The sequence below is a fragment of the Candida theae genome (genome assembly GCF_024610275.1).
Source record: "Candida theae strain CBS 12239 chromosome Unknown scaffold20, whole genome shotgun sequence".
In the NCBI taxonomy this organism is placed as follows: domain Eukaryota; kingdom Fungi; phylum Ascomycota; class Pichiomycetes; order Serinales; family Debaryomycetaceae; genus Lodderomyces; species Lodderomyces theae.
The window spans coordinates 78,918-92,608 of record NW_026261331.1 but is presented as its reverse complement, the minus strand read 5'-3'; the positions used below and the strand labels follow the sequence as shown (position 1 = coordinate 92,608).

At 40.2% G+C, this 13,691-nt stretch overlaps 6 protein-coding genes across 6 annotated transcripts; 4 read left to right on the top strand and 2 right to left on the bottom strand. All coding sequences in view use genetic code 12, as the record gives it.

The window, feature by feature from the left end:
- Positions 1–467: 467 nt before the first annotated feature.
- Positions 468–3,734, top strand: MET18 (Met18p; the record flags this gene model as incomplete). The annotated part of the gene is made up of 1 exon (XM_051750634.1): positions 468–3,734. One exon carries the CDS (start codon positions 468–470, stop codon positions 3,732–3,734), a length of 3,267 nt encoding a protein of 1,088 aa, XP_051611328.1.
- A 61-nt stretch (positions 3,735–3,795) lies between these two features.
- Positions 3,796–4,464, bottom strand: KGF57_000142 (uncharacterized protein; the record flags this gene model as incomplete). Its single annotated transcript, XM_051750623.1, has 1 exon — positions 3,796–4,464. One exon carries the CDS (start codon positions 4,462–4,464, stop codon positions 3,796–3,798), a length of 669 nt encoding a protein of 222 aa, XP_051611327.1.
- A 1,840-nt stretch (positions 4,465–6,304) lies between these two features.
- Positions 6,305–6,694, top strand: KGF57_000141 (uncharacterized protein; the record flags this gene model as incomplete). The annotated part of the gene is made up of 1 exon (XM_051750612.1): positions 6,305–6,694. One exon carries the CDS (start codon positions 6,305–6,307, stop codon positions 6,692–6,694), a length of 390 nt encoding a protein of 129 aa, XP_051611326.1.
- A 1,142-nt stretch (positions 6,695–7,836) lies between these two features.
- KGF57_000140 (Golgi transport complex subunit) lies at positions 7,837–8,631 on the top strand (the record flags this gene model as incomplete). Its single annotated transcript, XM_051750601.1, has 1 exon — positions 7,837–8,631. One exon carries the CDS (start codon positions 7,837–7,839, stop codon positions 8,629–8,631), a length of 795 nt encoding a protein of 264 aa, XP_051611325.1.
- A 51-nt stretch (positions 8,632–8,682) lies between these two features.
- Positions 8,683–9,126, bottom strand: KGF57_000139 (uncharacterized protein; the record flags this gene model as incomplete). The annotated part of the gene is made up of 2 exons (XM_051750589.1): positions 8,683–9,046; positions 9,116–9,126. The coding sequence occupies 2 exons, from the start codon at positions 9,124–9,126 to the stop codon at positions 8,683–8,685; spliced, it is 375 nt and encodes a 124-aa protein (XP_051611324.1).
- Positions 9,127–9,324: 198 nt separating this feature from the next.
- KGF57_000138 (uncharacterized protein) lies at positions 9,325–13,638 on the top strand (the record flags this gene model as incomplete). The annotated part of the gene is made up of 1 exon (XM_051750578.1): positions 9,325–13,638. The coding sequence occupies one exon, from the start codon at positions 9,325–9,327 to the stop codon at positions 13,636–13,638; it is 4,314 nt and encodes a 1,437-aa protein (XP_051611323.1).
- Positions 13,639–13,691: the final 53 nt, after the last annotated feature.

Here is a 13,691-nt window from a genome sequence, read left to right as displayed (position 1 = left end):
TTGAAGCGTATAGACAGAGATATATTCATGGCAGATGCCATAGCTGCCAGATCAAAAATCGTCTGTGGGTATAGGACTGAGATTGGCATACCATGAGAGATTTGTGATTCTGGAATTTACATAATCCACATCTCAACATTTGGGCAAAGTGAGCGTCACCAGTCTAAATCCCCCTTTCCGCTACTCTCAATGCGTATCTTCATCTGCAATGCTATCTAGTGGCAACTCACGTCACCTCCACACACACATCAGACTATGTCACACTATGTCACACTATGTCACACTACGTCACACCTTGTTCTATTTTTTTAAAAAAAAAACCGTTGGAAGCTCAATGATGATGGTGGGGGAAATGATGGGAGGAACAGCGCGCAAAAAAAAAAATGTGCAGCGATGGCGGAATTTTGAAAATATATGGAAAGAGTTGTCGTACTACATTCTTCATCGAGTCTTCATTCACAAGCACAATGTCTGCTGATACTCACAGCATACCTATATTGATAAGTCAGTATGTTGCTTCTGTTGGCAACAACACCAACAACACCAACAACGAGCAAAACATTTCACAAAATTACGTTTCTGAAATTGTTGATCTTTTCCCAACTCAACTCACATTACTTCAATTTGTCCAATATTTAGGACCCACATTGACTTCCGACAATGAAGCAATGAGGAGTCGCGGTATGCAATTCTTGAGCTCGGTGTTGGGACAATTGCCACAGGAGCTTCTTTCGAGACAGGATATTGGTGTCATGGTTGACTTTTTGATGAATAAATTCAATGACAAATTGAGTTTGGTTCATGCTTTGAGCGGTCTCAATTCCTTGGTTCGGTGTAAACATTACACCGCTAGTTTGAATAGTGAAAAGATCTTGACCAAGCTCTTGAATGAATACGAGCCGAGAAACAATTTGGCAAAGGTCCGATACGAGGCGTTTCAAGTGATGAATAGTTTATTGGAGAACAAGACTTTCATCATTGGCTCCGCTTCAGTGGCTGATTTGTACGTCAAGACATTTATTCATATTGCTTCAGGAGAGAAGGATCCTCGGAATTTGTTGCAATCGTTTCAATTGAACAAGACCATTAATGAGGAGTTTGAATTCACCGATTCTGATCTACACAATGGGTTCATTACTGATTTATTTGATGTTTGTTTCTGCTATTTTCCTATTTCATTTACGCCTCCGGCAAATGACCCGTACAAGATTACCGCTGGCCAGTTGAAGTTGGAGTTGCGGCAAGTGATTGCATCACAGTCGAGATTTGCTTCTGAGTCGATACCGAGCTTGGTGGAGAAATTGGCATCTACAAACCCGGTTATTCGTAATGAGACACTAGGCACCATCAAGTTATGTGTGGAGAGTTACCGTGTTGATACAGTTGCCTCGCATTGGCTTTCTTTGTGGAATGCATTAAAATTTGAAATTTTGCACAATGATTGTGCTGCATTTAAGCCCACGATGGAGAGTATTGTGCCTGAAGATTACTCATCCATCGATGACAATGATGAAGTGAAGGTGTTATTTCAAACATTGGTTATTTTGGAATCGATTGTGGTGAAGTTGCCCGATTCAACGAGCATGTTGCAAACTATTGTTGATGAGTTGGGACCCAATTTGATCAAGGATAAAGCAAAGCCATCCGTGGTGATTCTTGCTTCCCTTGCGAGCACATCTGTGGCCAATTACAACTTTGTTGTTGGTTACTTGTTTGGATCCAGCGTGTGGGGGAAATACTTTAATGTGGAGGAGGAGGAAAAGGATGAGGCGGATGTGGATATGGATATGGATATGGATATGGATAAAAATGAAGATCTTGCACTAAACATAGCCAAGCAACGTGACTTGGTTGACAACTTAGGTTTCATTTTGATTGCTCATCCACAAAGCGAATCGAATTTGGTCAAGTACAGAGACCACTTGCTCATTTTCCTTTGTCAAATCTTGGCCAACTCATCGAGTTTGGAAAAGACATTGAGGTGTAAAGTGGTTCAACAATTGACGAAGTTGATGACGTTGCCCAAGTTCCTATCCCCTACTAATGTTCAACTAATCTTGCAAATTTTCAAAGGCATCATTGAGGAGAATGTGTCTGTTGGCAAGAAGGATGTTGTTGTTGATGAGATTGTCAGTGAATTGTCCTCTACTATGGAAAAAGAACCGGCGTTCACGTCCATCATAATTGATGAGATTGTCAATCCGATCTTGACTCAGGGGGGAAGTGGTGATGATGATGATATGTTTGACACTAAGCGTCTCAAGTTTGTCCTTGGTATTATACAACAATTGACGACAAATCATCAGGTTTTGGAAGTTGTCGCGATCAGGATTATGAGTAGGGGAAATTTTACCATTGATTCATTGATGGTTGTTGTTGAGTTTTTCATTGAATTGTTTAATAAAGTGGAGACTGTGCTGCCATTTTTGACAAATTCATGGTATAGAAAGTTCATTCCTAAATTGATGGGTGTGTTGCAGCGGTTGGTTCCGGTGGTTGAGGGTCTGAGTGTGGGTGGGTTTGATGGAGCTGCATTGGCATTGTTGGAAGTGAGTGGTGATTTGCTTCGTTTCATTGTACGATTCATCGATGTAAGTAAACATCAGTCCATATTGGAGGAAATGTATCAGGTATTCTGTACCGATGCGGTGGAACCAAAGCTTGTATTTGAATACCAGGGGAATTTGTTACTCCATCCTACGCCATACATGACTATTTACAACAAGATTGTGTCAGGTATTGACAAATCATGCAAATATGAACCTGCTGAGCACTCTGTGTTAGTCGTGGCGCAAATCTTGACAACTCTCACGGACAAGTACTTGCGAGTACAATACTTGCAACATCTCTGTCTTGTCGTGAATAAGTTTGGTCCAGTGTCATTCAAGCCTACGTTGTCATTCACCAATGTGAATGATTTTGAAGTATATGTGTGGAACTTGAAAGCGCACTTGATGAAACTTGAGCCGAGAGTGGAGATAATGACGGCCTTGGATGAGTTGTTGAAAATGTTGCAATTGGAAACAACATCAACTCGTGATAAGCAATTGATTGTCAATGCGTTGCCTTTGCTTGTCATTGATTTGAAATTGTTTATAAATACACCACCATCGCTATCCTCGCGGAAAATCATCTCTAATGTGAACAATCTCAATGTCAAGTTGTTGTATAAGCAACAGGTGTTTGAGCGGATGTTGCCCTACTTGATCAAAGAGCAGCATGAATATGGAGATGGTGGAAGTGGTGGAGAGACTGACTTATTGAGCATCCAGGCATTGGCATTGATATTGCCCCATATTCCACAGAAAATCTTGGTGCCACATTTATCCACATTTGTGCCATTTGTACTCAGTGCCATCTCACACAACACAAAGTCTCAAACGCAAGGATTGATCAACAAGGCCGGGTTGAGCATATTGGAAATCATTCTCAAGGAGAATGCCACTATAGTGCAACTGAAGCTATCAACCGTAGTCACCAGTTTGGTCCAATTAGCAACAACACTGAGCTCTAGTGATGGAGATGGAGATGGAAATGGAAATGGAGATGATGATGATGTGCGAAAATCGGCATTGAGCAACTTGGTTCTTGTTTTCACAAACTTTGACGTGGGTGTGGTTGAGAGGTTCAAGGGTGGCGTGGTGAAGCGGTTGGAAGTGTGTTTGGATGACAAGAGGCGTAGTGTGAGGAAATTGGCCATTGACTTGAGACAAATCTTGTACGAGATGCGGTAGCTGAGAGAGGACAAATGCAGTGTATATAATGTATATATATACATTCATATAGAGTTTCCTATTAGGTGTCTGGTTCTGATTCTGATTCGTTGTAGTCAACTGGGGCCAAACCTGGCGTCAAACCTGGCATAGAAATCAACCCGCGTTTGACCTTGTCGTCAAAATCAATATACTCTTGTTTAGTCACAGCATCACCATCCCCTTCACCATGCTCACTCTTTTTGTTTGGGACGAGCAATTTCTTGCGCAATCTCCGCTTCAGCAGCAGCAAAGTCGGTTGTAAATCATTCAATAATTGCAATTTAACCGATTGCAACTCCAGCTCAACTTCGAAATCGTCAATGTGGGACAAGTTTTTAATCTGGTTTGTGTTTTTGCGAACTAGTTTCCGCAAGTATGCTTTGTCAGACTCAGTTTGTTGTGAGGCGGGTTTCGATAGAATGTGATTGTACTTTATGAATTTTTCAAATTTTTTATCTTGAGATTCACGTTTTTTGTTTTTTTTTTGCAATGTGCTGCGTTTATTTTTTGATTGAGACTTGGGGTTGGCTCTTGTAGATTTGGGGCCTCGGTGGAGTTGGTTGGTTAGGATTTGTGTGGATGAAAGTTTTGCATCATCCTTGTTGTTTGTGCTTGTGCTTGTTGTAGGTTGGGTATGTAGTATATCTGCAAATAACTTATTCACTGTTTGTTCAGCTTGATGCTGGGATGCCTTTGATGTGAATGCCATCCCTGTGGAGTTAGACGTGATTGTAGAATGCAGCGGTACGTGTTGCAAAAGGTAACTAGTGAAGAACGAAGAAGATATTTTTTTATTTTTTTTTCGGAAGGGAAGAGATGAGATTGTCGCAAAATCGCTTCAATGTCGTAACATGTTACGACATTGGAGTTAGTCAAGTGTATGTCACGTGGTACGACTCTTTTTTTTTCCACGCGAATTCTGATTCTTGATTTGTTCGTAAATGAGACAAATAAACAAAACAATCTCAATATGTAAACGTTGTTTGAGCTTTGCCCCGTTTCTGAGGTTAATTTTTTCATCTGCTGTTTGATTTTAATTTTTGCAGCAAGGATAATTCAAATGTGTCAGCTCCTACGTTTTGTGTTACTTCCGGAGCGTCACAATAATTTTTGTTTTTTTTTTTTTTTCTGCGAATTTTTGAAATGTGGGGAAAGAAAAGGAAAGGAAAGAGAAATGGGTACACCACGGATAATCATTGTCAACTATGAGGTCATCAGTAGAGAGTACTAGCTCTAAAGCTCTTGGACGTGGTAGCGTATAAGTCGATCAATAGTATTGATGGAGACATGTACCAGAAGAAGCACTTATTTCTCGCAAGTGGTTCACCACAATCAATTGAGTATGTGATTGAGGAAACACTGTGTTGGTGGAATGTATGGCGTCAATGTAAAGAAGCGAAAATCTTTCACTTGAAAAAGAGTAAATATGGATTAAGAGTTCAAGAGGTTGGGAAGGATGAGCAAAGGGCTGTTTGCAGAGAACCGAGGTGCGAAAGCGAAAAAAAAAAATATAAAACAAAAAAATACAAATTAAAAAAAGAATGTTAGCTTGAAACAACTATGCGTATCTTTCATCATCAACAACATCGGTTAGTAATTGTCCATCCACAAACGGAGAAAGAGGAGGGGGAGGGGGAGGGAGAAGGGGCAGCGTTCTGAAAACTCCGTAAGCATACGTAAAACAGGAGAAGATATCACATCAAATATATATTGTTGCTGTCTTGTGCTTGTTAAATTCTTGTCCTGTAAAGGTCGTGTGCTGTGGATAAATTTATAGTGCTACATAATGCGAACCGAGGACGTTGAGAAAGCATAAATTACCTAATTGGGGAATGACAAGCTTTAAAACTACTTAAATTACTTTTGACCGTACAAATGTATTATAATATTACGCAGGTAAGAATAATACTTCTCAACAACGGGTAGCGGTCTATAAAGCTAGCAAGAAAGGAGCATATGATAAAAAAAGAAGGGTATCAAAACTCCGTTTTCTTACTGAATTTGTAGATAAATGAGCGGAGTTTGATGGAATACGCAAATACTGTGTAAGAATTGACTGAGGTTAATTAATGGAGATCCACAGTGTATTCATATGTGCGTGATAGGGAGGAATTAAAGCCTGGTGAAAGTACCACTAGCAGTATTGCTGATGTTACATGTGAAAAAAAGGAAAAAAAAAAAAAAAAAACTTCCATAATAATCATAATAGTAATAATAGTAATAATGATAATAATAATAATAATAATAATAATAGCACTAACAATTACCAGTGTATATATAGAGGTAGTGTACATGTACTAAATCCGGTGTGTCACATGAAAAGAAAGAAAAAAAAAACAAATAAAGAGGGGGTTAACCTGCATATAACCCCTCTCTCTCTTTCTCTCTCTCTCTCTCTCCCATTTTCCTCCACAAATGACAAACCAACTGGTAAGTGAGGCAAACCATATAAATTGATCAACAAATTTCTTCAATTTCTCACAATTTGAAAATTTTGCTCTAATCAAGAACTTTCTTATTCTTATATCTACACCTAAACTACCACTACTATGTCTGTCGAAGCTCAAGGATTCAACGCCAGCCCATACTTTAAGCAAATTGAAGAAGGTCTCTCAAACGCTGAACTTTCTCAAGCTGCCAAAAAGTCAGTCAATGCTGTCATCATCATCACCTTGAAGAACAAGGAAGGTAAAGACCAATCATGGACCTTGGATTTGAAGAATGCCGGTACCATTAAGAAAGTTGACGGTTCTCCACCAAAGGGTGACGTTGAGTTGATTTTGAAGGATGTTGATTTCGTCAAGTTGGCTGAAGGTAAAGCCAATGGACAAAAATTGTTTATGAATGGTAAATTGAAGGTTAAGGGTAACTTGATGAAGGCCACTGCTATCGAGTCTGTCTTTAAGCAATTGGACCCAAGACCAAAATCTAAGTTGTAAGTTAGAGAGGAGAAATGATGCATTGTGGAGAGGAGAGAAGAGAAGAGAAGAAAGGTGGAAGCAATATGGTCTTTCACTTTTGATGTGTCGTCTGCTTAAATCTTCTTCTTCTTCTTCTACTACTACTATTACTACTACATAGTTCCTTTCAATTTGATGAAGCCTTATATTATTTTACAGAGGGTACTAAGTTATAGAAATGCTTTTTCTCTTGTTCTCTAGATTGCTGCTGGAACCTTAGATCTGCCTGTGTTGCTTTGAAGGTTCACAAGTAAAGTGAGATTACAGTTGTTTTAACTTACAATCGATGTCCTCTTGCTTAGTAGCTAGGGTGTGATATATCCTTATTGTATCTACTCTTCTGATCTTGAAAGTTGTGCACTGTATCATACGATATTTAGGTAGAGAAATGGCTGGTAAAGCCTCGGAAGCAAAAGTGCCAAAAATGAAAAAAAAAAAAAAATTGGGTGGTGTCGTGATGTAATAAACTGCGACATTCTTAATCAAGTTGTGCGACACTGAGAATACATACACGTTGTTCTACGCTAGTGCTTGAATTGTTTATACCTGGAACTTTTTCGAATCGAGTGTAGGGATGAGGAGAGATGGATAATCTTGTATTACCAGAACACAGTCGAAAAACATCACTAGCTCAACTTATCTGGTATGTGTAAACTAAATGTCAACCTTCGTATTGAATCTATTTATTTTCCAGCTATCTACGTTTATGTATTATAAATTTGTTAAATTGTTTGCTAGATTGTTCTTTGGGTTTTACACCTAGCATTGTAGAGTCTTATAACTCCAGTTCCAACTCATTCTACACCATCTCTTTTCTCTCTCTTTCTCTCTCTCTCTCTCTCTCTCTCTTTCTTATATCTACTTTTATGTCCTGAGGTGGTGTCAATAAAACTTCAATTCGTTGGTGTGGTGTCTTTTGCCAAAACTGCAAAATCAAATCCAAATCCTATGCGAAAATAAGCCTTCCCTTCTCCCTACAACACCACACATACACATACACATACACACTCACTCACTCACTCACTGACCCACTGACCCACTCACTGACCCACTGACCCACTGACCCACTCACTGACCCACTGACCCACTCACTCACTCACTCACTCACTCACTCACTTACAATGTCCTCCAGTAATGTCGAAGAGTCTATGTCTATGTTTTTTGATGATGAATTTAATCCATCCACTTACATAGACAAGCTAGTCACTTCAGTCACTCAACAAAAATCAACAACAACACCAACAACAACAACGACAACGACGCATGCACCATCATCTTACTCCAAACAGTCGCTAACAAAATTATCTCACACGATTAATCAATTAATTACCCATTTTGACTACTATGTCAACGATATAGCCAACAATAGTCTACATGAGAAGCTCGAAAAGTTGCACAAATCAAGTGCATTGATACACACAGGAACGGAAATAGACCAGAAGAATGGTGGTGGTTCAGGAGGCTCTTCAAGATTACAATACCATTTGAACATCCTCGACAATTCAATTTTGTCGTTGCAGTCTGAACTTGAAGAGATCAACAAGAGTATCGAGTCGAATGAGAGCATCAACAATGAGGCAGTGCAAACGTTGGTGCAATTGAAAGTTGTCAAACAGAATCTAGTCACTGTGATTGAAGTTTTGGAAATGGTGATAAACTCTTTGTCCAAAGTGAATGAGAGTAAACTGAACTACACAGTGGAGGAATTTCAACTGATTCTTGATGAGTTATTGAGTAGCGTTAAGCTGCAATTGAATACTATTGGAGACAAGTCTATCCTTCTAGCTCATATCGATAAATTAGTCAGCTTACAGGATGTATTTTCGAGCTTGAACAACTTCAGCCCAGTGTATAAGCGGTTCACTACAAAGTTGATCACGGAACGAGATGAACATTTGAAACGGTCAAATACATGAGTTCGCTATTTACAGGTAAAAAAGGTCTCTTTCGTCCTCTCCCTCTCTCTATCACTCCCCTTCCAATCTTAACCTCTCCTTCTCTTCTTGCAATTGTTGCTGTTTCGACAAGTTCCTATTCATAACATCCAACTTCCTCATCTCTTCCTCAGGATCGAAATTCCCCGACGACAATTTATCATACAGATCATCATATTTACCCGTTGACAATGGCGCATTCCCCTTCATTCGTTTCCTCATATCGATAGACCCGCGCTTGCATTCCATAAACGCCCTAAAATTGGCTTTACATAGCTCGGGTAAATCTTTCTTGAGGTTGGGATCAGTTAGACATTCCTTGGGTGTGTGTCTTTGTATTAGCACGCATGGTGAGCGTTGTAAACAGACTGCTAATGCTATTTTCTGATCCTTGCAGCTTAAAGTGGAAAAGCAGTTAGTATAGTTGTGAGGTTGTGGGTGCTATTGTGTGGTTGGGCTTACTTACCTTCCTCCCATTGTGTCAGTGTGGTAGTGCTGTGTGTGGTTCGTGGGTACTTTGTAGTGTGTGCTGGTTCTGATGGTGTGACAAAAAATTTCAATTTATTATTATTTTTCTCTTTTTTTTTTGGGCTTTCTTGGTCCCTTGTCGCGTGCAACTCTCTCAACCAGTATTGATTAATCGAGTGCTACTACTACTCACACAAGAATATTCCAATGACAATCACATTCATTCCTGGAGAGGTCAACAGAAGCGCGTGCTCTGTAGTGCAATCCAACTGGAAGAACCACCACATTATCGCCTATGGTTCAGGTAACAATTTAATAATCACCTCGGCAACAATTGCACCCACAAATAAACGACCCAACCCATACAACATCGATAAAGACTTGCAGACTGTATACCTTGCCAAAGACCCCGCTGCTATTGACATAAACCACAAGACTGGGGTCATTGCTGTGGCGTACGATGACAAGCTCATCATTTACAAACCATTAAATGAATACATGGCGATACCGAAATGGACATTGGCAATTGAGTTTGCGGTAAAGTTTGAAGTGACGTGTCTTGAATGGGCTTGTGAAGAGGATGAATTGGTAATTGGTGGGAGAGAGAGTATATGTTTGTATCACGTGGCTGAACAATACGGCGAGTTTAAACTTCGACAACGATGGAGTTCAACCCTACCGAGGCCCGTGTCGAGCATATGTATTGCCCCCAATGCCAAGCTTATAATGACCACGAGTGGGCCATATGATCGACTAGTCAAAGTGTGGACACGCATGAATTACGGCGATGACAACAGTCAGTTTGAAGTGTCGTATCTCGTGCATCCACCAGGCACGCACGTTGTGGATTTCCATTGGAGAAGGAAGTCGGGAATCAAGAGTGATAAAGTGTTGGATGGATCTATGGCGCATATTAGGAAGATGAGGGGGTATGTCAATTTCAATAATGACGAGGGCGAGGTGATTTACACGTGGACGTCAAATGCGCAGTTTAAAGTGTGGGCTTCTTATGAAACTAATGGGCATAATCAGATTACCAATTGGGCCAATTTGGATTTGAGTGAGTGCTTTGGCAGCGGTGTTGGTGGTGGTGATGAAATCAGGTCAGTGCTTGTTATTGAAAATATTTATCTTCAAAATAGTCTCATACCGTTGTTGAAAACAACCAAATCTACATTATTTGATAAACTCAACTTGGACGATTTTGATTTATTGTATGTCATTTCAAATTCAGGAACGGCAAGAATCTATGCTGTGACTAATATAACACAAACCCCACCTACGAATATAAAATTTGTTCCTGTTGGCCAGGACTTGGATCTTGAGTTTGGAAGGAATGAGTTCCCGCATTTGGATGTACTGTGTGGACACAAGTTGTCACGGGAGTACATTGAATCAGAAGAGTTTGTAGCGACTCATTTGAAACCGGTTTTGCTAAAGAGTCTATCTCGATTGAATAATGATGAGCGGGTCAAGGACCTTTCATTCTTGCTTCATGATCGAGTGAAAAACACCGTTCGGTTTGAAGTTGTTGATTTTAAAAAACTATTACAATCGAACCAATTGGGAATCACATTGATTAATAAGTTCCAAGGTCACATCAAATCTATCCGAAAACTAGTTCGATCAAACTCGCTCTATTCCTCGGAGAATGTTGTGTTGTCAATTTCCAACTTTGCCAAGCATAATTACATTTGGGAACCAATGATTATAGACCAGAATGGGTTGAATGTGATGTCCATTACCAAGCGATTCAGATTGGAGTTGGCAGGTGATGACAATAGTATATGGGACGCGGCAATTATAAATGATATTGAGCCACCAGTGGGCTATAACCGACGCCATTTGGTGGCTGTCGTTGAAAAATCGGGTAAATTGAGTCTTTGGGATTGCGATGGGTCGATAAATGACGATCAGCCAGCTACACAAATTGAAGTTGTCGAGTGTCATGAGAGACAACCGCGGGCGTTTGTGTTGACTGAAGATGCGAGAAATACGCGAGAGAGGAAAGTGTATTGGATCATTGCTGTGTTTGAGAAGGATTTGATCAAGGCGTGGAATTTGGAGTTGATTTATCGTGGTGATGGGATTGATTCTATCAGACTTCGAGATCAACTGATTGCCAATTTACCTCAACATGAAGAGATCCACCAAGTTACTCGCGTTGATGCGTTTTTAAGTGATGAGAAAAAGAGTTTGATTGCTGTTATCGACAAGGAAGGTTTATTGAAGAGTTTTACTTTGGATTATAAAGATGACGTTGATCAACTTGAGTGGACTACAACATGTAGCATCCCCACCAATGTTAAAAACGCGGCAAAGATTAACGGATCAACTGTGATTAACAAATTTGCCGTTGTTGATGGATCAGGACGGTGTTTATCAATTTGGGATACTAATCAAGGGGTGTTGGAATATGAAGAGACTTTCGACCTGGAGAATGGACCAGTTACTGACTTAGATTGGACTTTTATCAATGCCACCACCAATACAAATTCGACTACGAATGCCATCTTGTCGGTTGGATTTGGCAGATTTGTGCTTCTATACACCCAGTTGCGGTACGACTATACAAACAAAATACCAACTTATGCCACCATCAAGAAAATCGACGTGTCTGACTACACTTCGCATGAGATTGGTGATCTGATTTGGCTTGATAAGGGGTATTTGGTGATTGGGTGCGGGAACCAATTTTTCATTGATGATAGGTGGATCAAGTTGGGTTCTGGTACAATTGATTCAACGATACGGCAGTTGATGAGTGGGTATGTTGATAAGGTGCAGCGGGGAGGTGAGGGGGAGGATGATAATGATAATAATCGAGGAGCTAAAGATAGTATAGTTTACGATATTTCACAATTGGTGCGGGTCTTAAATGGTCCTTTGCCAATTTATCATCCGCAATTTTTGATCCAAGCGTTGTTTATGAGCCAGATTATCCCGGTGCAGAAAATCTTGGTCAAGTTGTTTCAAGCTTTGCGACAGGGTGAAACGCTTGAATGGGATTTGGGGATTGATTTTGCATCCGAGATCGGGAAACAGCTGGAGGTGGGTAGTGGTGATGGGAATGGCAAGATGCAACCATTGCAGCGACGCATGTCGCAAACTTTCAACTTGGATGTGTTTACCAAATTCAATGACGAATTGGCCGATTTATTACTGGATAAATTGATGAAGGTGTCGCTTCCTTTGATAACACGGCATCAGCAAAGTACATTGTTGTCGGTTGTTGCCATAGTCAGGGAATTGAACAAGTATTCATTGACGTTGGATGAGAATGGGATTAGGTTCATGATTGGTTTCAAATTGTTTCAATTGGCAACCAAACAAAAAGAACTTTCAATGAGAGATATCAACTGGGCTCTACATTCAGAGAATAAAGAAGTGTTGTTGGACTCTGTGGAAACGTATTACAAGAACCGATTGACTTGGGAAAATATCAAACAAACGGGGTTGGCATACTGGGTCAAGACTGACCGGTTAATCAAGTTGGTGGAGTCAGTGGCAAGAAATGAGTTTGGTGAACTGCGTGATCCTTCAGGTTTAGTGTCTTTGCTTTATCTAGCCTTGCGTAAGAAGCAGATATTGATTGGATTGTGGCGGATAGTCAACCATGAAGAAAAGACGAAAATGTTGAAGTTTATGAGTAATGATTTCACTGATGCACGATGGAAGTCTGCCGCATTGAAGAATGCCTTTGTCTTACTTGGTAAACATCGATATATGGATGCGGCTTATTTTTTCTTGTTGGCGGATAAACCATATGATTGTTGCAGTACGTTGGCGACAAAAGTAGAGGACATTTCGTTGGCTATAGCCGTGGCCAAAATATATTTTGGTGTGCAAAATATTGGTAAAGAGTCAAATGAAGTTTTGGTGCAAGTTATGGAGAAGTTTGTTTTGCCCCGTGCGATTGAGAATGGTGATCGATGGAGTACAAGTTGGGTGTTTTGGCAGATGAACGATAAGCAAATGTCGATACAGTCATTGATCAAATCGCCGATGCAAATGATTGAGGAAAGTGGTGATCGGTTTAAGGAATTGGTGCGTCAAGTTGCGGTATCGTCAAAGGGACAAAGTTTTCTTCGTGATGACCCGGTTCTTGTATTGTTGTTTGATGATTTGAGGCATCGCAAAGTTGATTATCTCAAGGGATCATTGAGTATTTCCCCGCAACAAGAATTTGATTTCGTTGTTCGTGTGGCGATGATATATTCCAGAATGGGATGTGAGTATCTTGCTTTGCTACTTTTGAGAAATTGGACATTTTCGCAAGAGCAAAAGGATGGTGTACATGTCAATGGGGTGCATGTCAATGGAAATGGTGCTGAGAACAAGAATGGAACGCGAAATGGACAAGCTCAATCACAATATGGAGATTCTTCAGTACCTAATATACTTGACTCGTTTGGCGACGCACAATTGTCACCCACGGCACCACTGTTGAAGAATAAGGCGCCTCCTCCAGCGCAAGCGTTTGAGGAACCTGATATGAGCTCATTCAATTTTGGCTTTTAGGGGTCCAACAAGACACACACACACACATATATATATATATATATACTATGTTT